Here is a 23,972-nt window from a genome sequence, read left to right on the forward strand (position 1 = left end):
CATGTGTCATTACTTACTCCTGTGTTTTTAATTTATTTTTTTTAATGTTTTTATTTATTTTTGAGACAGAGAGAGACAGAGCATGAGCAGGGGAAGGGCAGAGAGAGAGGGAGACACAGAATTTGAAGCAGGCTCCAGGCTCCAAGCTGTCAGCACAGAGTGCGACGCGAGGCTGGAACCCACAGCCTGTGAGCTCCTGACCTTAGCTGAAGTCGGATGCTCAACCAAATGAGCCACCTAGGCGCCCCTCATTACTTACTCCTTTTAATGGCCGAATGATATTACATTATATGGATATACCACATTTTGTTTATCCATTTACCAGTTGATAGACTTTTCTTTTTCTAATGTTTGTCTATTGTGCATAATACAGGTATGGCCTTCTGTATACATATTTTTGTATGTTTTAAATCCTCTTAGGTAGGGGTGCCTGGGTGACTTAGTTGGTTAAGCATCCAACTTTGGCTCAGGACATGATCTTGTGGTTCATGGGTTCAAGCCATGTGTCAGGCTCTGGGCTGACAGCTTGGAGCCTGGAGCCTGCTTCAGATCCTGTGTCTCCCTTTCTCTCTGCCCCTCCCCCACTCATCCTCTGTCTCTCTCTCTCTCTCTCTCTCTCTCTCTCTCAAAAATAAATAAACATTAAAAAAAAAACCCTTAGGTATATACATAGAAGTGAAATTTCTGGGTCATATGGTTATTCTGTGTTTAATTTTTGGAAAGTTGCAAAATTGTTCCCCACAGGGGTCGTGTCATTTAGATTCCCACGAGCAGTATATGAAGGACCTTGTATTTTTTTCAGTGTGGACCACTCATTGCTTTCCAAATGCATCTTCAAGCCCATTTTTTATTTCATTCCCTTCTACCTCTATCCCCATGTCTCACTACCTAGTGAAATTCTATTCATCCTTCAAAGCCTAAGTTAAATGCTGCTGCATGTGCAAAGTCTTGGATTACTGGGGCTGGAAGTGATTGCTCACTGTTTAATACATGTAGTTGTACCATTTGTTTCTCTTTGGGGTCTTCTGTGATAGTCATGGTGCCTTTAACTTCTATCTTCTACCATATTTTTGTACTGTCATGGTGCTTCATATAAAACAGGACTTGAGTAAATACTGTTTACTCATTGGGGAAATGAATGGGAGAGAATAGAAAATCCTTAACTTGGATTTTTAAAATGTTACATGGTACCTATAATCTCTGTTTGTCTTCATAATATGTGTAATACCACATTAGACCAATGCTTTTTATAAAATAGAAACGTTAACTTCTCAGTACCATTTGTAATAAAAAATTCTAGAATTTGGAATGATGGTTTTTCTGTTCTCATAACTGGTAAGTTCCTAATAATACCTAATAATTTCTTGGGCCTGTGAGAAGATTTTTATTGTACACACAGTTATCTTTTAATATAATTTAACAACTGGTAGGCTGCATTTATCTTTTGGCATGGATTTAGAATGGCATCTTTGTCTGTAATTACATATTAAAGAAGCTGTGTTACAGGATAGTCATGTGGCTCCATGTTATTAGATCTGAAGTTTATTTTGTAAAATTTTAGTACTTCACCAGGTAATAAAATGTAACCAAATCGTTTTCACTTTACAGTCTTTCTTAGGATGTTTTTTGGTGTCCATTATGAAACTGATGACAACAGCCAAATATGCCAAATAATGTAGTCCAAGTACTGTGGTCCTGTATGGTGGCCTTGTCTAGTAGTTAAGAGCACAGATTGTGTAGCTATGTGGCTTGGGTTTGAAACCTGTCCTTGTCTTTGTTATTTATTAGCTGTGTGACCGTGGAGAAGTACTTAACCTTTCTGTTCCTATTTTTCTATCTGTCTACAAATATGTTAACCTCCCTGGTTATACATATTTACATATTGCAGATGTATCTAGGTATATAAGTATATATTCATTATATACATGAGTAGTCATGTTCATGTTTACAATCATATACGTATATTTTTAGCAAAGTAAAGATCGTACTGTTTTGAATTTTGTGGTTTTCATTTAACTTTATAAATGCTTTCTCATGTAACTAAATTATGCTTTAAAAATATTGTTTTTAATGACTACATGGTAGTCTATGCTGTGAATGTACAAAATGTATTTACCAAATTCCCCGTTGTAGTTTTTTTTCCTCTCATTTTTGGAATTTGAATTAATGTGCAGTGACTACCCCTGCATATTTTTGTCTGGCTTTCAGATACTTAAAAAAACATTTTTTTTAAGTTTTACTTATTTAAGTAATCTCTACACCCAATGTGGGGCTCTAATTCACGACCCCCAGATCAAGAGCCACATGCTCTTCCAACTGAGTCTGCCAGGTGCCCTGTGGTTTTCAGATACTTTTTAAAGGATAGATTCCTTAAAATGGAATTACTGAATCAAAGGGCATGAGCCTTTTAAAGCATTTTGGTACACATTTCCAAATTGCTTCCCAGAAAGATTGCACATATGTTACTTGTTGAGAAAATTAATTTAGAATTAGCTTGTTTTGAAATTAGAGGGTTACATGTTTATTTTCATCAGTTGCTTTTGCTTATACCATTCGTTCATTTCAACGATTATGTATTCAATAACTACTTTATATGATGTATTGATACAGCAGTGAACAAACAGGTATGTTTCCTAACCTCATTTAACTTTTTTGTCTGTAGGGCTCTAGATATTTGGCAGTGTTTTAAATACTATTTTAAGAATCAGAATTTAATAAATTGATTAGAAGAGAGGAAAAAATGTGCCTTAATGACCTATCCATGCTATCTAGTCTTTTTTACTATCTAGTCCAATTTTCATCTTCCCAGGGGCTACGTTCATGTACTTGTTTCATTTAAAAACAAAAAACGGGGGTGCCTGGGTGGCTCAGTCGGTTTAAGTGCCTGACTTCAGCTCAGGTCATGATCTTGTGGTCTATGGGTTTGAGCCCCGCGTCGGGCTCTGTGCTGGCAGCTTGGAGCCTAGAGCCTGCTTCGGATTCTGTGTCTCCCTCTCTATTTGCCCCTCCCCTGCTCACTTGCTGTCTGTCTCTCTCTCTCAAAAATAAATAAACATTAAAAAAAAATTTTTTTAAACAAAAAGAAACCAAGCTCTGTGCCAGGCACAGAAGATGAAATGCTCTTCAGGAAACTTGAATCTGGTGTATCTGAATTAGACTATAGTCATGTCTGAAGATAAGCAGATAGGCAGGACGCTCCCTCAAAGACCCTTCCCACAGCCTCATGTTTCTACGGTAATTTATCTGCATATACTTAAATTCTAAATCAGAAATCATATTACTTTAAATTATAGTTATTCTGACAATATGGAGATTAGTTTCATAGATACTGCATTTTTAACTCATAAACAGGTTGAATCGTTTATTTTGGACCAAGAAGATCTGGATAACCCAGTACTTAAAACAACATCAGAGATATTCTTATCAAGTACTGCAGAAGGAGCAGACTTACGCACTGTGGATCCAGAGACACAGGCACGATTAGAAGCATTGCTGGAAGCGGCAGGTAATTTATTTCTTGTTTTGTTATTTTCATCTCTTTAAAAGTCTAGATCTCTGTACAAAGCTGTGCAAGATTGCCCCCAAATTATGTAACATTCTATGAGATTTGAACTCTTAGTATGTGTTACGTTTTTTATTGTTCACGTTTTATATTTTAAAAATTCTTGGTTGAAAGTTTTTAGAGAATGATTTCTGGGCTCAACAGTATTTTTAAAGGTCTTAGATAATCAGATACTTATCAATGAAAACTTATCTATTTCCAATTACATTATAAATGTGTGAGATAAATTTGGTTCCTTAAGTTATGAATCTTTGAACTGATTTAAGGGTATTCTGCATGTGATTTGTTACTCATTTTAGTCTAGGGATAACTTAATTATTATAAGTTGCTAGTTTTTTAATGTTTATTTATTTTTGAGAGAGAGAATTCTCTTGCACATGCGCTTGTGTGCAGGAGGGGCAGAGAGAGAGGGAGACAGGATCTGAAGCGGGTTCTGTTCTGCACTGACAGCAGAGAGCCCAGTGCAGGGCTTGAACTCACGGACCAGACCATGAGATCATGACCTAAGCCAAAGTCAGATGCTTAACCAACTGACTCAGCCAGGTGCCCCTATGAGTGGCTATTGTTTAAAAAAAGATGTTTATTTATTTTGAGAGAAAGAAAGAGAGAGAGAGGGTATGCATGCATGTGAGCAGGAGAGGGGCAGGGAGAGAGGTAGAGCTGCGAGTGCAGAGCCTGATGCAGGACTCAATCATACAAACTGTGAGATCATGACCTGAGCTGAAATTGAGAGTTTGACACCTAACTGAGCCACCCAGGTGCCTCATAAGTTGCTATTTTTTATTGTATTATTTTATTTTATTTATTATTTTATTACTGTTGTTTATATTGAACACCCTGTTTATTATTTGCTGTACCAAGTCTCCATTCCACTATAAAGAAAGGCTTTTTATCAGCTAAAATTGTTTTAAGAAGGAAGTTAACTTTTTAAAATCTTTTATGTTGTTTTTTTTTTATACTGCTTTTGAGATATGTTCACTTTGTGTGACACTCATTTTAGTTACTTATTTAGCATAAATATATGTGTATGTTAAATACATGTAAGAATTTAATCTAGAGGAATGTATAGGTTATTTTTTTAAATAGTGCCTAAAAAATAAATAAAAAAATAGTGCCTAAAAACTTGTTAGAGTGCCATATATACTTTAAACCATGTTAAAGCTATTAAACTCCAGAAAATTCAAAATAAAAATGTTTTAAAGTATAGAAATTTGATTCAGTTACTGAGTACTCTAATAAGCATAATATTAAAGATTCAGAAAAATCACAGCAGCTTTTTAGCACATTTCATACTGACTGAACAATACAGCATCAATTTGATCAAATAATGACAAGGACAAGAGCTAAAATAAATTGAACATTTTTTGGTAAAGTTTATTCATTTATTCTGAGGGGCACCTCAGTGGCTCAGTTAAGTGTCTGACTTCAGCTCAGGTCATGATCCCCGTTCGTGGGTTTGAGCCCCATGTCGGGCTCTGTGCTGACAGCTCCGAGCCTGGAACCTGCTTCAGATTCTGTGTCTCCCTCTCTCTCTGCCCGTCTCTTGCACACGCTCTGTCTCTCTGTCTCAAACTTATTTATTTTGAGAGAGGGAGCGGGAGAGAGTGGGGGTTGAGCCGAGGGAGAAGAAGAGAGAGAATCTGAAGCAGACTACATGCTCAGTGTGGAGTATGACGCTGGGCTCAATCTCATGACTGTGAGATCACTACCTGAGCCACCCAGGCACCCCAAATTGAGCATTTTTCTATTATTCTTGGAAAGACAGATGTTATGTTAAAAATGAGCTTACTTGATATCATCTTGTTATTCCTTTAATTCTGTCCTGTTATGGAAAAGCACAGGTACAATTTGTAGCCCATTGACTTTTAGTCTACCTACTGTATCTTTTTGGAACTGATAGAAACTTAAAATTAAATTGAACAAAATAAGACTGTTTAAATTAGGGCAGAACTAGTAATAAAAAAAAAAAGGTATAAAGATCACATCACATTGATAATGACATTGAATGTCCTTCCCTTCTAGTCTGGATTTCCTGTAAATCTCCTACTTGTGATTTAGGGATATACTGTATAAGATTCCTGAAATGGGAGTGCCATGACCACCCTCTAATTTTTTTGTTTGTTTGTTTGCTTTGCTTTGGAATCTTACATTCTTTTGCTTAGAGCAGAGAGAAACTTGGAGAAAAGTCTTCTCTGTTTTCCTTTTCTTAGAAAAGGTTTAGGCTTTGTTTTCTGGTGGTGGCATATCTTTACTCTCTGGTTTAGGCTGACACTTCACTCATGTTGAGGGTACTATTCCTTAATTCCTAACTAAGGGCTTTAAACTAATTTCTCCTTTTTTCTGACACCTCATGATTCTTATTCAGGGCTGTTTTCTGGTACATTAAGTACTTTTCTTTCCCTGTTTTCTCTTAATTCATAGAAGTCTAGAAAAAGCAGCGAGATACCTTAGAATTGCCTGTTTTTCATACATATATTGATGGAAAGAAAATAAACCTTGAAAGTAATGCTTATCTGCCTTTCAGGAGATGTTAAAAACTATTGAATTTAAAAATTTTGCTTATTTTGACAATTTAAACTCCATACACAGTTAGATATGTCTTTGGTGTGTCCAAAGAAATTGTCAAATGTATTTTAAAATCATGTGCTTCTTTCTAAGAACTGTGCAAGTCAACTGTTTAATGAATATTTTCTTTTTGTCCTAGAGCATTTTCATTTGCTTTTTGGACATTGTTTTCAGGAATTTTTAGACTCTGTGGTTTTTTGTTTTTGCTTTTAAGTAGTCTCTACACCCAATGTAGGGCTCAAACTCATGACCCTAAGATGAAGAGTCACGTGCTCCACCAACTAAGCCAGCCAGGTGCTCCTAGATTCTGTGTTTCTAATTGTGAGAATATATTAGGCATTACTGGGCTTATTAAGGAAAATAGAATTTTTGACACTATTTTAACTGAAAAAATGAAATGGAAAATATTTTTTCTTTAAGATTCTTTGATATTCTTAGAGAAAATGAAGAATCTTAAAGCTATTTCAAGAATTTTATTTATTTATTTATTTATTTATTTATTTTTGTTGTTATTTTTAATTTTCTGAGAGGGAAAGAGCATGAGCAGGGGAGGTGCAGAGGGAGGGAAAGAGAAGGAGATAGAGAATCCCAAACAGGTTCCACACTGTCAGAGCAGAGCCTGACACGGGGCTCAAACTCAGGAACCGTGAGATCATAACCTGAGCCGAAATCAAGACTTGGATGCTTAACCGACTGAGCCACCCAGGCACCTCTGTTTTTAATTTTTTTAAAGATTTTATTTTTGAGGGGCGCCTGGGTGGCGCAGTCGGTTAAGCGTCCGACTTCAGCCAGGTCACGATCTCGCGGTCCGTGAGTTCGAGCCCCGCGTCAGGCTCTGGGCTGATGGCTCGGAGCCTGGAGCCTGTTTCCGATTCTGTGTCTCCCTCTCTCTCTGCCCCTCCCCTGTTCATGCTCTGTCTCTCTCTGTCCCAAAAATAAATAAAAATGTTGAAAAAAAAAAAAGATTTTATTTTTGAGTAATCTCCACATACAATGTGGGGCTCAAACTCACAACGCTGATACCAAGTCACATGCTCTACTGACTCAGCCAGTCAGGTGCCCCACAAGAATAATTTTTAAAAATTATGTTCTAAATTATAAATATAATACGATCAAAGGTAGGTAAAGCAATATGAAATGTATTAAGTAGATAATAAAACCTTCCTATTGTTAAGGTTTACATATACTTCCAGGCTTTTTCCTGTGTAGCTTTATAAATGCATGTATATATTTAAACACACATAATTTTTAAAACAATGAAGTAAGCATCACATTACACAAAATGTATTGTAACTCCCTTTTTTTCACTTAATTTATTGTGGGCTTCCTTGTATAACATGGTATGTCTCTTTCTCCTTGTTTTGTTTTTTTTTAAATCATTTTGGGAAAGAGTGGGAGAGAGGGAGAATGAGAGGGAGAGGGAGAGAGAGAGAATCCTAAGTAGGGTGTCAGTGCAGAGCCCATCGCAGGGCTCGATCTCATGAATTGGGAGATCATGACCTGAGCCCAAATCAAGAGTCAGATGCTTAACCGACGAAGCTACCCAGGTGCCCGACTTTCTCCTTCTTTTAAAGGGTAAGATAATATTCTCTTGCTTAGATGTATCATGATTTATTTTACAGTTCCTTATCGAGGGATATTTAGGTTACTTCCTCTTTTCCCATATTACAAATAATGATGTAGTTGATATTCATTTATAATTTTTCTTATTTGTGCAGGTATCTTTATAGGACAAATTATTAGAAAGTGGTATCACTGTGTCAAAGAATGTTTACACTTAAAGTTTTGCATTTAAAAAATTATATATATATAAAAAGAAAGGGGCGCTTTGGTGGCATAGTTGGTTAAACGTCCGACTCTTGACACTTGATATCACAGTTTGTGAGTTTGAGCACCACATCAGTCCCTGCTCTGAAGGTATACAGCCTGCTTAGGATTCTGTCTCTCCTCTGTGCCCCTCCCCTGCTTATGCTTTCTCTTTCTCTCTCTCAAGATGAATAAATAAACATTAAAATTTTTTTTGAATTTTGATAACTTGTCAAATATGCTCCCACCCTGCCAACTTGTACCAGTATACATTCCTTTTAAGTTTTAGAGGGCCTTACACTTCAGTCATTTTTATTGTCAATTTCATAGTTTATGTTCATTTAATATCAGTAAGTTGCTTGGTAGCTCTTTATAAATGATGATATAAGTTTATTGGATGCTAATTTTTTCAGTTTTTATTTTGCCTTAACTTTATGGTGTGCTTAATTATATAGAAATTTTTACTGAAATTAAAAATGTTTAATATCACATGTATTAATCTTTTATTTCATGGTTTTGGGGATTTGGTCTCATGCATAGAAAAGCCTCCTCTACATCAGCATTAGAAAATACCACATAGTATAATAGTGGCTTTCAGTCTTTATTTAAAAAAAAATTTTTTTTTTAACTTTTTATTTATTTTTGAGACAGAGAGAGACAAGCATGAACGGGGGAGGGGCAGAGAGAGAGGGAGACACAGAATCGGAAACAGGCTCCAGGCTCTGAGCCATCAGCCCAGAGCCCGATGTGGGGCTCGAACTCACGGACCGCGAGATCGTGACCTGAGCTGAAGTCGGACGCTTAACCGACTGAGCCACCCAGGCGCCCCTGGTCTTTATTTTATACATTTAGATCTTCAGTCTACTTGGTATTTATTTTTGTGAATGGGGTGAATTAGAGATCCATCTTAATTTTCAAATGACAATCACTTTCTGAACAGTGTTTTTGAAATAAGCCCTCCCATCTCCTTTGATTTGAAATGTCAATTTACAAATGATCTAGGGCTTTTTTCTTTTTTAAGTTTATTTATTTTAAGAGAGAGAGAGCATGCACATGCATGCAGAAGGGGCAGAGAGAGAGGGAATGAGAGAGAATCCCAAGCAGACTCCCACACTGTCAGCACAGAACCCAATGTGGGGCTCAAACTCACAAACTGAGATCATGACCTGAGCTGAAATCAAGAGTCAAACACTCAACTGACTGAGCCATGTAGACACCTCATCTCTTGTATATCCTTGATATAATTATCTGTTTCTGTGCAGATAACATACTGTTATAATTTTCTTTCTTTTTTTAAAAAATTTTTAACGTTTATTCATTATTGAGAGACAGAGCATGAGAATGGGAGGGGCAGAGAGAGGAGGAGACACAGAATCTGAAACAGGCTCCGGGCTCTGAGCTGTTACCATAGAGCCTGATGCGGGACTCGAGCTCACAAACCGCGAGATCATGACCTTAGCTGAAGTCGGACGCTCAACCGACTGAGCCACCCAGGTGCCCCTCATGCTGTTATAATTTTCATGGCATCCTAATACATTTTATATCTTATTGGGAAAATTTTCCCTTCTTTCTTTCCTTGTTGTTGTTCTCCAAAACTTCATTAACTATTTTTCTCTCGTTTGCAGCAGTGATCAGGCAATGATATTATCATCAAAATTTTCTATTACAGCAGTATCTGATTCCTCACTGAATCTAGACAGAAAGATTTATTGGCAAGTTAGACACCTAATAGCCCCACTAGACTGTGAGCTCTGTAAGGACGGGAACTATGCCTTATCCCTTTTTGTCTTCCCAATGTCTGGCAAATCACAAGCACATAATAAATATAAGAATGAACTTATTTCAATTTATACTGTTATCCTAGAAGATGGTTCTAGGTGGCTATTCAACCAAAGGGAAAAACTGTTGGATTGTTTGTTATAATAGTACAGAATATTCCCTTTATTACTACTGAAAAGAGTATAGATAAATATGATCTTATACTAGAGATCTTACAGTATGACTATATATTTTGAAAGAACTTTCATTTTCCTCAATGAGCCTCACGTTAAGTTACATTTGGAATTAGGTAGGGAACAAATTAATATGACGTGCATTGTAAAGATGGAAAGACTAAAACAGGTGGTTATGTGATGGCTTTTGACATTAAATGTGGCAAAATTGATAATCAGCCTTATGTTCTGAATGTCAGCCTTATCTATGGAGACTCTGCCGGTTTTGCCCTATATAGTAGTGTTTAGAAATGTAATTACAATTTGCACTTTATGTTTTTTCTTCCCCTGTGCTGCCTGATTCATTGACGCATGTTGAAGGAATTGGCAAATTGTCAACTGCTGATGGTAAAGCTTTTGCAGACCCTGAGGTACTCCGGAGACTGACATCCTCAGTAAGTTGTGCGCTAGATGAAGCTGCTGCTGCACTGACCCGAATGAGAGCAGAAAACAGCCACAATGCAGGACAAGTAGACACGTATGTGTATATAATGAATTCTTCTGGATATTAGACATTTTCTGGAGTGGACTTTGGGGAAGTAACAAATTTTGGTCAAGTATATCTTTTGGAGGGAATTATAAACTTTAGCTAAGTGGCTATTAGGATGGCTATTAATGTTTTAGGTATATATATATAGCGTTATATATATATATGGCGTTATATATATGTATATAAAAATAGATATTATATTTTTATTCTTGCATTCTACTCATATTCATTGAGCATTCTTGTGGAATGAAAATACCACAAGTGAGAAATCCAAAGTGAATAAAGATCTGATTTCTATTTCTAAGGCAGTTACTTACTCTAATGATTATCCTAGTACACTCTAAACTGACTGCTTAAGTAATAATAAATGAAATAGGTTGCTCTAATCCAAGTGCTTGCTACTCAAATATGATTCGTAAGTAGCAGTAGCAGCAAGCAGCGCCTTAGATCTCATTAGAAATGCAGAATTCCAGACCTCACCTCAGAGCTACTCAATCAGAATCTGTATTTTAACAAGAAAAATGGGTGATTCATGTGCATATTAAAGTTTGAGATTTATCAATTTTTTTTTAATGGTTATTCATTTTTGAGAGACAGATAGACAGACAGACAGACAGACAGTCAGTGTGAGCAGGAGAGGGGCGGGGGGGGGGGCGCGGGAGACACAGAATCGGAAGCAGGCTCCAGGCTCTGAGCTGTCAGCACAGAGCTTAATGCGGGGCTCAAACCCACAAACCACGAGACCATGACCTGAGCCAAAGTTGGACACTTAACCAACCGAGCCACCCAGGCACCCCTCTTTTTTTTTTTTTTTAAGTTTTGGGTTTTTTTTGTTGTTGTTGTTTTAAGTAACCTCTACACCCAACATGGGGCTTGAACTCACAATCCTGAGATTAAGAGTTGCATGCTCTACTGACTGAGCTAGCCAGGCTCCCTGATTTTGTTAAACATTCTGTAGTAAAATTTTTACATAGATTGAAACTTCTGTTACCAAATAAAATTTTAAACCATGGAATTATATCCCAAATGTCTTTGGGGATTATTGCATTGGTAGAGTTTAAAAACTTGTACATGTACTTTATTTAAAATTTAATATGACAATATGTTAGGACATTTCACAAAATAAAAATGACAGCTGTTTTCATATTCACTTATTGCCTTTCTGGCTTGGTTGGCCTACATGAATAATTAGTATTGCAAACAAGATGCTCAGCACACAAAATGTTCATGCAATTTTTTTCCTTACCATATCAACATTTTTCTATGTATGACTCTTTGTATTTAATGTAATTTATTTTGAGAGGGTTCTGAGTCTTTCTGTGTTGGCTAATTGTTGATGGTTTTGTTTTCAGTCGTAGTCTGGCAGAAGCTTGTTCAGATGGGGATGTGAATGCTGTTCGTAAATTGCTAGATGAAGGCAGAAGTGTAAATGAACATACAGAAGAAGGAGAAAGTCTGCTCTGTTTGGCTTGTTCAGCAGGGTATTATGAATTAGCACAAGTAAGCAGAAATTATCTTGAGTGATTGAAATTGTGGAAGGATTTTGATTTTTGTTATCACTAATAAAAGAAATTATAATTAGAGGGCAAGTTCTTTCCTTTCAGGCAGTGGGTAAAATAGAAACTGTACATAATTAATTTTGTTGCACGCAACAAAATTGTTGCCCACGCAATTGGGCATGGTCCATTTTTCTGCTCAAAAATTTTTTTACTCAGAACTCTTCCTAATGAATAAGAAGCACATAGAAATAATAGTAATATTTTAAAACTCATCCTTAGAAATAATACACAGCTATAATGGAAAGTAGTGATTTATTTTCATTTCATCCAGATTACCTCAATTCTTACAGTTTTTTCTGTCTGTTTTAGCAGTATTGGGAAATACCCATGTGTTTACCAGATAGTTTCTGTTTGGGGAGTATAGTTTTGCTGTTCTCTTGCTAGATAATCCCAAGCATAACACAAATTCTTTGAAAAGAGCAGTTAAAATTTTATCATGGGTTGGCTAATGTGATTACCTACATTACCTAAAGATTAATATGTAATGGAATTGTAAAAAATAACGTCTAACTTAGTGTTTTAAGTGGTGAGCACTGGCATATTTTCCCAAAAGGTGGTTATTTTTTTATTTTTCTTCACCCTCACTCTAAAAGAATATCTTTCCAGATTCAGTATATTCTCTAGAAGTACTATTAGTAGTAAGAATTGACATTCCCTCTGTGTGTATGTGTTTTAAAGGTATTGCTTGCTATGCATGCTAATGTTGAAGATCGAGGGAATAAAGGAGATATAACTCCCCTGATGGCAGCATCCAGTGGAGGTTACTTAGATATCGTGAAATTATTACTTCTTCATGATGCAGATGTCAACTCCCAGTCAGCAACAGGTAAGTAGAAAGTGATGTGTAAATTTGAGGAAAGGAAATTGATATATTTAATTGTAACCTGAGAGATAAAAATTTGATTTTTACATCTGCGCAACAGTAGTGAACCTACAGAAAAATCTTAGCCATTGTTCAGGATCTCTGAGTAAAATATAAATTAATTTGATATCAAAAGGCTGAGATTGTGTTTGCCTAAGAGTGACAGTTTTTCTTTTGGGGACACTTTCTTTTTTGCCATAATGATATGTAACATATAAAGAGGCAAAATTATGAACTGTATCTCTTATAATTCTTTATCTCATTTAAATCCAACTCTCTTGTCTTTAGATTATAAATTAACCTGAGATTATTTACCCTGTGGTAAATAATTTTCATGTCAGGCATACCGAATGCATTTACTATTAAGATATTCTTTAAATTTTTTTTTTCAACATTTATTTATTTTTTGGGACAGAGAGAGACAGAGCATGAACGGGGGAGGGGCAGAGAGAGAGGGAGACACAGAGTCGGAAACAGGCTCCAAGCTCTGAGCCATCAGCCCAGAGCCCCACGCGGGGCTCGAACTCCCGGACCGCGAGATCGTGACCTGGCTGAAGTCGGACGCTTAACAGACTGCGCCACCCAGGCGCCCCTACTATTAAGATATTCTTGTGGCAGAATGAAAGTTATTATAGTAAGGGCTGTTCTTTTAGTTATTTGTGTTTCCCAGACACACAGACTGGTGGAGCCTTGGTCGTGTGTCTTGAGTTATAAGTATAGTTTTAGTGGTAGGATTCCTTGGATTTAGTGAGGCAACAACATAATTTTTAAAAATTTGTATAATGAAAGCATATCAGTGTTTCATACCATTAAGTGAATGTTAAATGTAGCCTTATTTTTTTTAATGATTTTTTAAAGTGAATTTATTTATTTTGAGTGAGCGTGAGGGTACATGCAAGAGGGGAAGGGCAGAGAGAGAGGGAGAGAGAGAATCCCAAGCAGGCCCTGCACTAACAGTGAGGAGGAAGCCCCTAGGAAGTCTTGCTCATTTTAAAAATAAATTAGATGAGATGCCTGGGTGGCTGGGTGAGTCAAGCTTCTGACTCTTGGTTTCGGCTCAGGTCATAATCTCATGGTTCATGAGCTTGAGCCCCATCCCCGGCTCTGTGCTGACAGTATAGAGCCTGCTTGGGATTCTCTCTCTCCCTCTCTCTCTGCTCCTCCTCTGCTCATGTTCGCTTTTGCGTGCATGCGCTCTCTAAATAAACAAACAAACTTCAAAAAAAATAATAAAATAAGCAAGACTTCCCAGAAGGATTTGTAGACCATTTGGCTGACCACTTTGTCTTAATTGTAATAATAGTAATATGCTTAATGTGTAACATGGTTGAACAGTTGAATTCTGAACACATTGGATTCTTTAATGTTACTCTTCTTGCTGAATCTTTAAAACAGTCTTCTTTAGTCTCATACTGTTGGATAGTTAAACCACTTCTCTTACCCCGTCTAATAAATAAAAATCCTCAAAATAAAATCAGGAAAGAAAGAAGTGGCAAACCAAGGGATAATGACCTTGTAAAGAGATTTTTCTTTTGAAGGAGTTATGCTGAGGGGGGTTTATATCTTCCTACTTCATTAGCTTGTCAAGTGAGATTAAGTGTCATTTAAAAAAAATCCCCTTTTAGCATATTTTTATCTAAAATAGTCTATGTATCATTCAAAATGATTCTTTTTTTTCAGTACAGTACAATTTAGGAATATTTAACATTTTCTTTCTATGTATATTCATGTCTTAATTTTCTTTTACCTTTACTTTACACATTTTATTCGTAAGACAATTCATTGTTTTAGGTACATTTTCCATCTGACACATATCTTTAGCAGGAAGAGAAGTAAATTGACCTGTTTATAATAAATCTTTTAATTAGTAAGAAAATTAAGATTGCTACTTCTAACCAATAGAACAAAAAAACTTGAGATGATAGTTTTAGTGGTTTATGTAAAGGAATTGAAGAGGTAGAGCTCGAGCATGGCATAATTATAATTGTCTCCATTTTATCATAATTCTATATTTCTTTTTGGCTTCTGTTAGGAAATACTGCACTAACTTATGCCTGTGCTGGAGGATTTGTTGACATTGTGAAAGTGCTACTTAATGAAGGTGCAAATATAGAAGATCATAATGAAAATGGACATACCCCCTTGATGGAAGCAGCCAGTGCAGGTCATGTGGAAGTTGCAAGAGTGCTTCTGGATCATGGGGCAGGCATCAACACTCATTCAAATGAATTCAAAGAAAGTGCTCTTACCCTTGCATGCTACAAAGGTACTCTCTCTATATATGAATATTTATATATATTTTTCATATCAACTTTGAATATTTAAATATTTGAATTTTGAGGGTTCTTTTTTAGTGTGTATATATTTTGAGCAAGAGACAGAGAACAGAGAGCACGTGCATGTGCATGTGCACAAGCTGGGGAAGGAGCAGAGAGAGAGAGAGAAAATCCCAAGCAGGCTCCACACTGTCAGTGCAGAGCCCAATGTAGGGCTCGATGTCACAAACCATGAGATCATGACCTAAGACGAAATCAAGAGTTGGACAGTCAACTGTCTGAGCCACATAAGCGCCCCGAGGATTAAATATTTGAATTAATTTTGTATTACTTAGGTTTTCCTTGTGCTATCAAATTATCTAGCTTCTAAGAGATTATATGGAAAGTCCATTTTAGTCTGTATCTCATAAAGTATAATTTAACAGTGTGTTTATTATTTTAATTTCTATTTATTCAGGTAGCTCTGAAGTCAACGAAAACTTGTAGCATAAAACTTGAAGGTTTCTGTTATTTAATAACTTTTGTTTTATATGATTTTTCCAACTATTACTTCAAAAATAAGGCACACTCAGATAACAGTAAAAATAATAATCACAGTTATATGATATAGAAAACTTGAAAAACACAGAATAGGGTAAGGAAAAGAAATTTTACAATGACATGTAATGTTACCCCCTAAAGATGAAGGCATGTAAACAGTATTTTAGTATATTTACTTCCAGTGTGTTTTTTAAGCATATATATATAAACATATGTATAATTTTTAAACTAAACAACCAAACTTAACTGTTTTGTAGTGTGCTTATTTTATTTAGCAATATGTCATGAACATTTCCCATCTCAAGAAATATTTTTCTAACACAGCTTTTGGTGGTCACATAGTACTTCACTATTTCAGGAGTGGGTTAGGCTGCACATGTCATGAAACCTAAATTAAGAATTATTTGAACAAAAGAGAAGCTTTTTCTTTTTTACATAAATCAAGTCCAAGGGTAGGCTGTCTAGAGCTAGTATAGCAGCAGTTCCACTGCTATCAAGATCTCAGAATTCTCTTTTTTCTGCTCTACCTTTCTAGTATGTGGTTTCTATCCTCAAAGTTACCTACACTCCAAAATGGTAGCTAGAGCCCCAGCAATCCATATTCTAGGAAGGATGAAAGGGTAAGGGCAAAATGGGGAGTGTCCTTCAATTTAGTAAGCTACCTTTAAGGAATCTTCATAGAAGTTCTGCCTTATAGCTACCACTTATATCTCACTGGCTACACATAACAAGGGAGGCTGGGAAATGTAGTCTTTTAGTCAGGCATGTTGCCACTCAGATAAAATCAGAGTTCTACTATTAAGGAAGACTGAAAGAGTGGGTATTGGGTAGGGAACTCGTAGTCTTTGCAAATACTTCAGATGGATGCACCATAATGCCTATTGTTGGACACTTGAATTGTTCCCAGTTTTTCACTATTATTAAAAACACTGTAATAACATCCTTGTGTAGACATCTTTGCCTAATCTCTGATTATTTCCTTAGGATAAATTCCTGGAAGTGGAATTGCTGGGTCAAAGGGTATGGACATTTTTAAGGCTTTTGATACATATTGCCAAATTGCCTTCTAGAAAGGTTGAACCAATTTACACTCCCACCAGCAGTGTTTGAGAGTGCCCTTTATCCCACCCTACACCCTCACCAACACTGGGTATTATCATTCTTTTTAATATTTGCCATTTTGATAATAGAAAATGGTGTCTCATTTTAATTTGCATTTGTTTAATAGGAAGGTTTAATTTTTTTTTTCAGTTTAGTAATCATTTGCTTTTCTTTTTTAATAACCATTTCATGTCCTTCATCCATTTTTCTACTGGAGTGTTTGTCTTTTTCTTGCTGACTATTAAGGCTTTTTATATATTAAATGTATCCAGAGGGTTGAAATTATTTTGAAAGGATTATTCTATGCCTGTTCATTTCCACAGTGAGTTTATGGTCATTATGTTAATGCTGTTTTTATGAAAAATATGATGCAAACATACTTTACCTGGCATTTGATTTGATTTCGGTGTTTTGATTTGATAGTTTGATAAGTAGTTTATAATAGAATATATAATAGTATTATTGCTTTATTTAACTTGAATTATGTGCTTTGAACTAATTCAATCTTTAAAACCTAGATACCTTGACGAGAGCCTGCTTATTAGTTTGGATTGGCTTTGTAAAAGTGTCATTGCTTTATTGAATGAAAAATTAATTCTCTTATAAACTTTTGTATAGATACCTGAAAGAAAATGATTCCTCATTTTAATTCTTACGTATTAAATTAATACTCAGTTCTTTAGAAATACAATTTTAAAATTTGTGTTCTTTTCTTTAAGGCCATCTGGATATGGTTCGCTTTCTACTTGACGCTGGTGCAGATCAAGAGCACAAAACAGATGAGATGCACACTGCCTTAATGGAGGCTTGCATGGTAATTTTAAATTGCACTCACTTGAAACAACATTATTGAAAAACAATGTTTTGTTTAACCTTTGTTTTTGTTTTTGTTTTGTTTGTTTTGGAAGAGAACTTTTTTTAATGTTTATTTATTTTTGAGAGAGAGATAGAGTGTGAGTGGGTGAGGGGCAGAGAGCAAGGCAGACAGAGGATCTGAAGCGGGCTTGACTCCAACAGCAGAGTGCCCGATGTGGGGCTCAAACTCAGGAACTGTGAGATCAGGATCTGAGCTGAAGTAGGATGCTTAACCGACTGAGCCACCCAGGTACCCCAGAAGAGAACTTTTTATTACTTTTATGTACAGAAAATTCAACAGCATACACTTAGCCCAGTTTGGTGGACAGTTATTTAGCCTTTCCTTTTTCCAACTTGGCAATGCAAACCACTGACTTTGGACCCCGTACGTTGCTTCCCCAGTGATAGTGGATCTCATCATATCTGTCGTTGTAATTGGTTCTGATAGCTTCCACCAGCTTAGGCAGAGCTTCTTTGTCTTCCAAGTTAAGCTGTGTGAAGTCAACAGTGGTACAGGTCTTTCCGTGGGCCAGAAACCCCAATCTGGGCCTTCCCCTTGATAAAGCAGTAGGGAACCCCCATCTTAAGACACAGGACATGTAGGAAGTCAATCAGCTCAGTGGGATCCACATCATGTGCAGTTACTACCAAGTGAACCTTCTTATTTTCTATTGAGGTGGTGATAGTATTAACCCCAGCTTGAAGGACAGGTGGCCTCTTAGTGGGGACATCCTCTTTCCCTGCAGCTTTCTTCTCAGACCAGGTCAACAGTCTCTCCTTCTTCTCTTGCTTTGTCTCTGTTTTGTATTTATGGGCCAACTTAAACAGTTGAGTAGCTGTTTGGTGGTATAGAGCCTGGGTGAACTGGTTAATTGCGGGAGGCACTTGTATTTTATTTTTATTTTTTGTGCGGAAGGCACTTTTAAAGTTTATTTATTATTTATTTTGAGAGAGTGTGCGTGCATGAGCAGGGGATTAGCAGAGAGAGAGGCAGAATCCCAAGCAGGCTCCATGCTCACAGTATGGAGCCTGACGCCAGGCTTGAACCCACAAACTCTGAGATCATTACCTGAGCCGAAACCAAGAGTTGGATGCTCAACCAAATGAGCCATTCAGGTTCCCTCGGGAGGCACTTTTAAATGTTCATAGAGTTTATAGCCCTTTGCCACTATAGGTGGATGTAGTGGGGCCATTTGACAAAGCAGGTAAAGTTCCTTTTGGGCTGGATCTCCTGTCTGATGCCAAAATTCTTGGACCTTTTCTCAGGTGGAATTGACCACCTTCTTGGCCTCCTGCTTCTTCATTGCAGCAGGGGCCAGAGCCACCTTTCTCCCTGTAACCTTGTTTCCTTTTGGCATCTTGGATGGCTGGAGGAGACTTGTTTAACTTTAATCGGAAATCTGTCAATGTAGGAAGCACTACAAAAGGCAGGCTTGGCTCTGTCATTTCCAACACACTGATAGACTTATTCCCCCCCCCCCTTTTTTTTGTTTTTGTGTTAAAAGACACATAACAGGGGCACCTGGGTGGCTCAGTCGGTTGGGCGACCGACTTCAGCTCAGGTCATGATCTTGCAGTCAGTGAGTTCGAGCCCTGCATTGGGCTCTGAGCTGACAGCTCAGAGCCTGGAGCCTGCTTCAGATTCTGTGTCTCCTTCTCTCTCTGCTCCTCCCCTGCTTATGCTTTGTCTCTTTCTGTCTCTCAAAAATGAATAAACGTTAAAAAAATTAAAAAGACACATAACATAAAATTTACCATCTTAGCCATTTTTAAAAGATTTTATTAAAATAAATAAATATTTTATTTTTAAGTAATCACTACACCCAACATGGGGCTCAAACTCACAACCCCAAAATCAAGAATTGCATTTCTAACGACTGAGCCAGCCAGCTGCCTCCCCCATCGTAGCCTTTTTGTTAAGTGTACAGTTCAGTGGTATTAAATACATTAATGATGTTATGTAACCATCACCACTGTCCATCTTCATAACTCTTTTCATCTTGTAAAACTGAAATCCTGGGGCGCCTGGGTGGCTCAGTCGGTTGGGCGTCCGACTTCGGCTTAGGTCATGATCTCGTGGTCCATGGGTTCGAGCCCCGCGTTGGGCTCTGTGCTGACAGCTTGGAGCCTGGAGCCTGTTTCGGATTCTGTGTCTCCCTCTTTCTCTGACCCTCACCTGTTCATGCTCTCTGTCTGTCTCAAAAATAAATAAATGTTAAAAAAAAAAAGTTTAAAAAAAAAAACTGAAATCCTGTACTCATTCAATAACAATTTCCCATTCCTTGCTTTCCCTAGCCCCTGGCAATCACCATTCTATTTTTTGTCCATGATTTTGGCTACTCTAATTATCTTGCTGAAGACTAATCATACAGGGCACCTGGGTGGCTCAATTGGTTAAAGTGTCTGACTCTTGATTTTGGCTCACGTCATGATCTCAGGGTTGTGAGATTTAGCCCTGCATCAGGCTCTGCATTGAGCACGGAGCCTACTTAAGATTCTCTCTCCCTCTCTCTGCCCCTCTCCTGCTCCTTCTCTCTCTCTACAATAAAAAATGAAAGAGTAATCATAAACATAATTATAGTAAAACCTTGGTTTGTGAGTATAATTCATTCCAGAATCATGCTTATAATCCACAGCACTTGTATATCGAAGCAAATTTCCCTGTAAGAAATAAGGGAAACTCATATGATTCGTTCCACAACTGAAAAATATTCACATAAAAATAATTGCAATACATTAATATAATAAAAAATATTAAATAAAATACAAAATATAAAGAAAGATAAACAAATTAACCTGCACTTCCCTTTGAAAACATTCGTGGCTGGTGTGAGGGAGATGAGAGAGGAGGGTTATTGTGTAGGACGACTTTCACTATCACTAATGGAATCATTGCTGTCTATTTGCTCAGTGGAATCTTTTTCTTTTCATGCAACTTTAACAAGTAACCTACTCAATGACACTTGGTTTTGCCTCATTTTGAGGATTTCCTGGAAATGTGACTTTGCATTGTCATTAAACAGATTCATCGCTCACACTGCTACAGCCTTGTATGGGTGGTACTTTTCTACAAAATTTTGCAGTTTCCCACATTTTATACAGCTCCTTAATCTCATTTCAAGTGAGGGATTCCTCTGCTTTTTCTCCTCCTCTGCAGACGAGATGCAAATGTAGAGTTATAAAATCTTGCATTCTCGGCCACTCACATACGTCATTTGTACTTCTTGATGATTTCCTTCTTAACTTCCACTGTAATCACCTCTTTATTCTTAACACCTTTCTTTTCAACCTGTTTCTGCATGGGGTCCATTTTATATGCTCCCATGGCTGTTGACTATAGTACAGTATTAATAAACTCTTGTCGTATGCTGTATTTAATGTAACTGGCAATAAGACAGCACAGGAAAGGGTCTATATCTATCTGCAGGCAGCCTGACCTGGAATGAAGCAAAGCATTCCTAAACTTCCTCTTGAATGGAAAAGCAAAGGACTGTCCATAGGTGCTTTGAAGTGACAAAAAATACACTTGTGCCATTTGTGGGCACTTTCTTGTGTTCGGAAAAATCACTGTTTTCTGCCAAATACCGTGGCTTGAGCCCAAGCATCTGAGCATGAGAGATGATCACCCACAATCCAGCAGCAAGCAAGTGAGAAAGGGAGAGGGAGAACCATTGACTCAGTTTGATCATGTGATGTTCAGCATTACATACCACTCGTATTGCAAGACATTGCTCGTTTATCAAGTTAAAATTGATTAGAAATGTTTGCTTCTCTTGTGGAACCAACTCGCAGAACAAGTTACTCAAAATCCAAGGTTTTACTGTAATTAATTAATTTAAAAAAGAGGAATCTTACAGGATTTGTCTTTTTTTGACTGCCTTATTTCACTTGGCATATTTTTCTCAAGATTTATCCAAATTGTAGCATGTGTCAGAATTTCCTTACTTTTTTAAGGTTGCATAATGTTTCATTTTATGTATATAACATATTTTGCTTATTCATTCATCCTATGGTGGACACTTGGGTTGCTTCCGTGCTTTAGTTACTGTGTATAATACTGCTTTGAACATACCTGTACAAGTATCTGATCAAGTCCCTGCTTTCAGTTCTTTTGGGTATATACGTAGGAGTGGTATTGCTTAATCATATGGTATTTCTGTTTTTAATTTTTTGAGGAATTACCACTTACTGTTTTTCCACAGCGGTTTTACCAGTTTTATATTTCTACAGTGTACAGAGGTTCCAATTTCTCCATATTCTCACTAACACTTGTTATTTTCTGGGGGTTTTTTTGATAGCAGCCATCCTAATGGTTGTGAGGTGGTATCCCATTGTGGTTTTGATGTGCATTTCCCTAATGATTGTGATGTAGATCCTCTTTTCATGTGCTTATTGGCCATTTGAGTATCTTCTTTGTTGAAATGTCTATTCAGATCCTTTTCCTGTTCTTGAATTAGGTTGGTTGTTTTTTGTTTTGAGTTTTAGAATTTCCTTATATATTTTGGATATTAATCTCTTAAACCCATTATAAATATACCCAAGTATTTTCTCCTATTCTGTTGGTTGCCTTTTTACTCTGTTGAATAGTGCCCTTTTATATAAAAGTTTTTATTATTTATTTATTTTAAAGTTTATTTATTTATTTTGGGAGAGAGACAGCGGGGAAGGGGCAGAGAGGGGGAGAGAGAACCCCAATCACACTCTGCTGACAGTGCAGAGCCCGATGCAGGGCTCAATCCTAGGGAACTGTGCGATCCTGACCTGAGCTGAAATGAAGAGTCAGACACTTAAATGACTGAGCCACCCAGGCGCCCCTGTATGTAAAAGTTTTTAGTTTAATGAAATCCAATTTGTTTATTTTTTCTTTTGCTGCCTATGCCTTTGGTATTTTATCCAAAAAATCATTGCCAAATCCCATGTCATGAAGTTTTGTCCTATGTTTTCTTCTCAGAGTTTTATAGTTGTAGGTTTTTGATCCCTTTTGAGTTACTTTTGTGTATTGTGTCAGGTAATGGTCCAGCTTCATTCTTTTGCATGTGGATGTATAGTTTTCCCAGCATCATTTGTTTAAAAAAAACCTGACCTTTCCTAATTGAATGGTCTTAACATCCTTGTCAAAAATCATTTGGCCATATATGCAAGGGTTTATTTCTGGAATCTTTCCTTTTTCCTTTTGTCTAGGTGTCTGTCTTTATTCCCATACCAAATGTTGTATTTATTATAGGTTTGTACATGTTTTGAAATCAGGAAGTGTGAATCCTCCTGCTTTATTCTTCTTTTTCAAGATTGTTTTCAGGGTTCCTTTAGATTGGTTTTTTTTTTTTTCTTTAATGTTTATTAAAGAGAGAGACTGAGTACAAGCAGGGGAGGGGCAGAGAGAGAGGGAGATACAAAATCTGAAGCAGGCTCCAGGCTCTGAGCTGTTAGCACAGAGCCAAACACAGGGCTCGTACTCACAAACCGTGAGATCATTACCTGCACTGAAGTCAGACATTCAACCTACTGAGCCACCCAGGTGCCCCCTTTGACTTTTCTCTCTTTTTCTATTCTCTGTCTCATTTATTCTGCTCTAACCTTTATTATTTCCTTCCTTCTGCCAATTTTGAGTTTAGTCTTTTTTCAATTACTTTAATTCATTTCTAGTTTGTGTAATTTTAAAAAAAAATTTTTAAGTTTTTATTTTTATTTTAATTCCAGTATATTTAACATACAGTGTTAGATTAGTTTTGGGTGTACAATAAAGTAATTCAGCAGTTGTGTACTAGTGCGTATCATGGTGAGTGTACTCTTTAATCCCCATCACCTTTTCACCCATGCTCTCCCCACTCCTCTTCCCCTCTGGTAACCATCAGTTTGTTCTTTGCAGTTAAGAGTCTATTTCTTGGTTTGTCTCTCTCTTTTTTTTCCCCTTTGTTCATTTGTTTTTTCTTAAATTCCTCACATGAGTGGATTCTCTAGCTCCATCTATGTTGTTGCAAATGTCAAGATTTCATTCTTTTTTATGGTTGAATAATATTCCATCGTATATATGTACCATTTATTTGTCCATTCATCTATTGATGGACACTTAGACCACTTCCATAATTTGGTTAGTGTAAATAATGCTGCAATAAAAACAGGAGTGCATATATCCTTTTGAATTAATGTTTTTGTATGCTTTGGATAAATATCCAGTAGTACAAATCGCGGGGTAGTTCTATTTTTAATTTTTTGAGGAACCTACATACTCTTTGCCACAGTGGCTACACCAGTTTGCTTTCCCACCAAATAGTGCATGAGGGGCCTTTTTCTCTACATCCTTGCCAACACTTGCTGTTTATTGTGTTGTTGATGTTTAGCCATTCTGACGGGTGTGAGGTGATATC

General features: G+C 36.9%; 1 protein-coding gene and 1 pseudogene across 1 annotated transcript in view; one reads left to right on the forward strand and one right to left on the reverse strand.

Moving 5' to 3' along the window:
• The window catches only part of LOC115516758 (ankyrin repeat and KH domain-containing protein 1-like), a 134,055-nt gene that overhangs the window by 24,829 nt on the left and 85,254 nt on the right, over nucleotides 1–23,972 (forward strand). Inside the window, 6 exon segments of the mRNA XM_030319737.1 lie at nucleotides 3,352–3,505; nucleotides 10,246–10,402; nucleotides 11,767–11,914; nucleotides 12,652–12,799; nucleotides 14,868–15,101; nucleotides 17,472–17,566. Coding sequence (XP_030175597.1) covers nucleotides 3,352–3,505; nucleotides 10,246–10,402; nucleotides 11,767–11,914; nucleotides 12,652–12,799; nucleotides 14,868–15,101; nucleotides 17,472–17,566 — 936 coding nt within the window.
• On the reverse strand, nucleotides 17,916–18,971 carry LOC115516764 (annotated as a pseudogene).

This window comes from Lynx canadensis, chromosome A1 (genome assembly GCF_007474595.2).
Source record: "Lynx canadensis isolate LIC74 chromosome A1, mLynCan4.pri.v2, whole genome shotgun sequence".
In the NCBI taxonomy this organism is placed as follows: Eukaryota; Metazoa; Chordata; class Mammalia; order Carnivora; family Felidae; genus Lynx; species Lynx canadensis.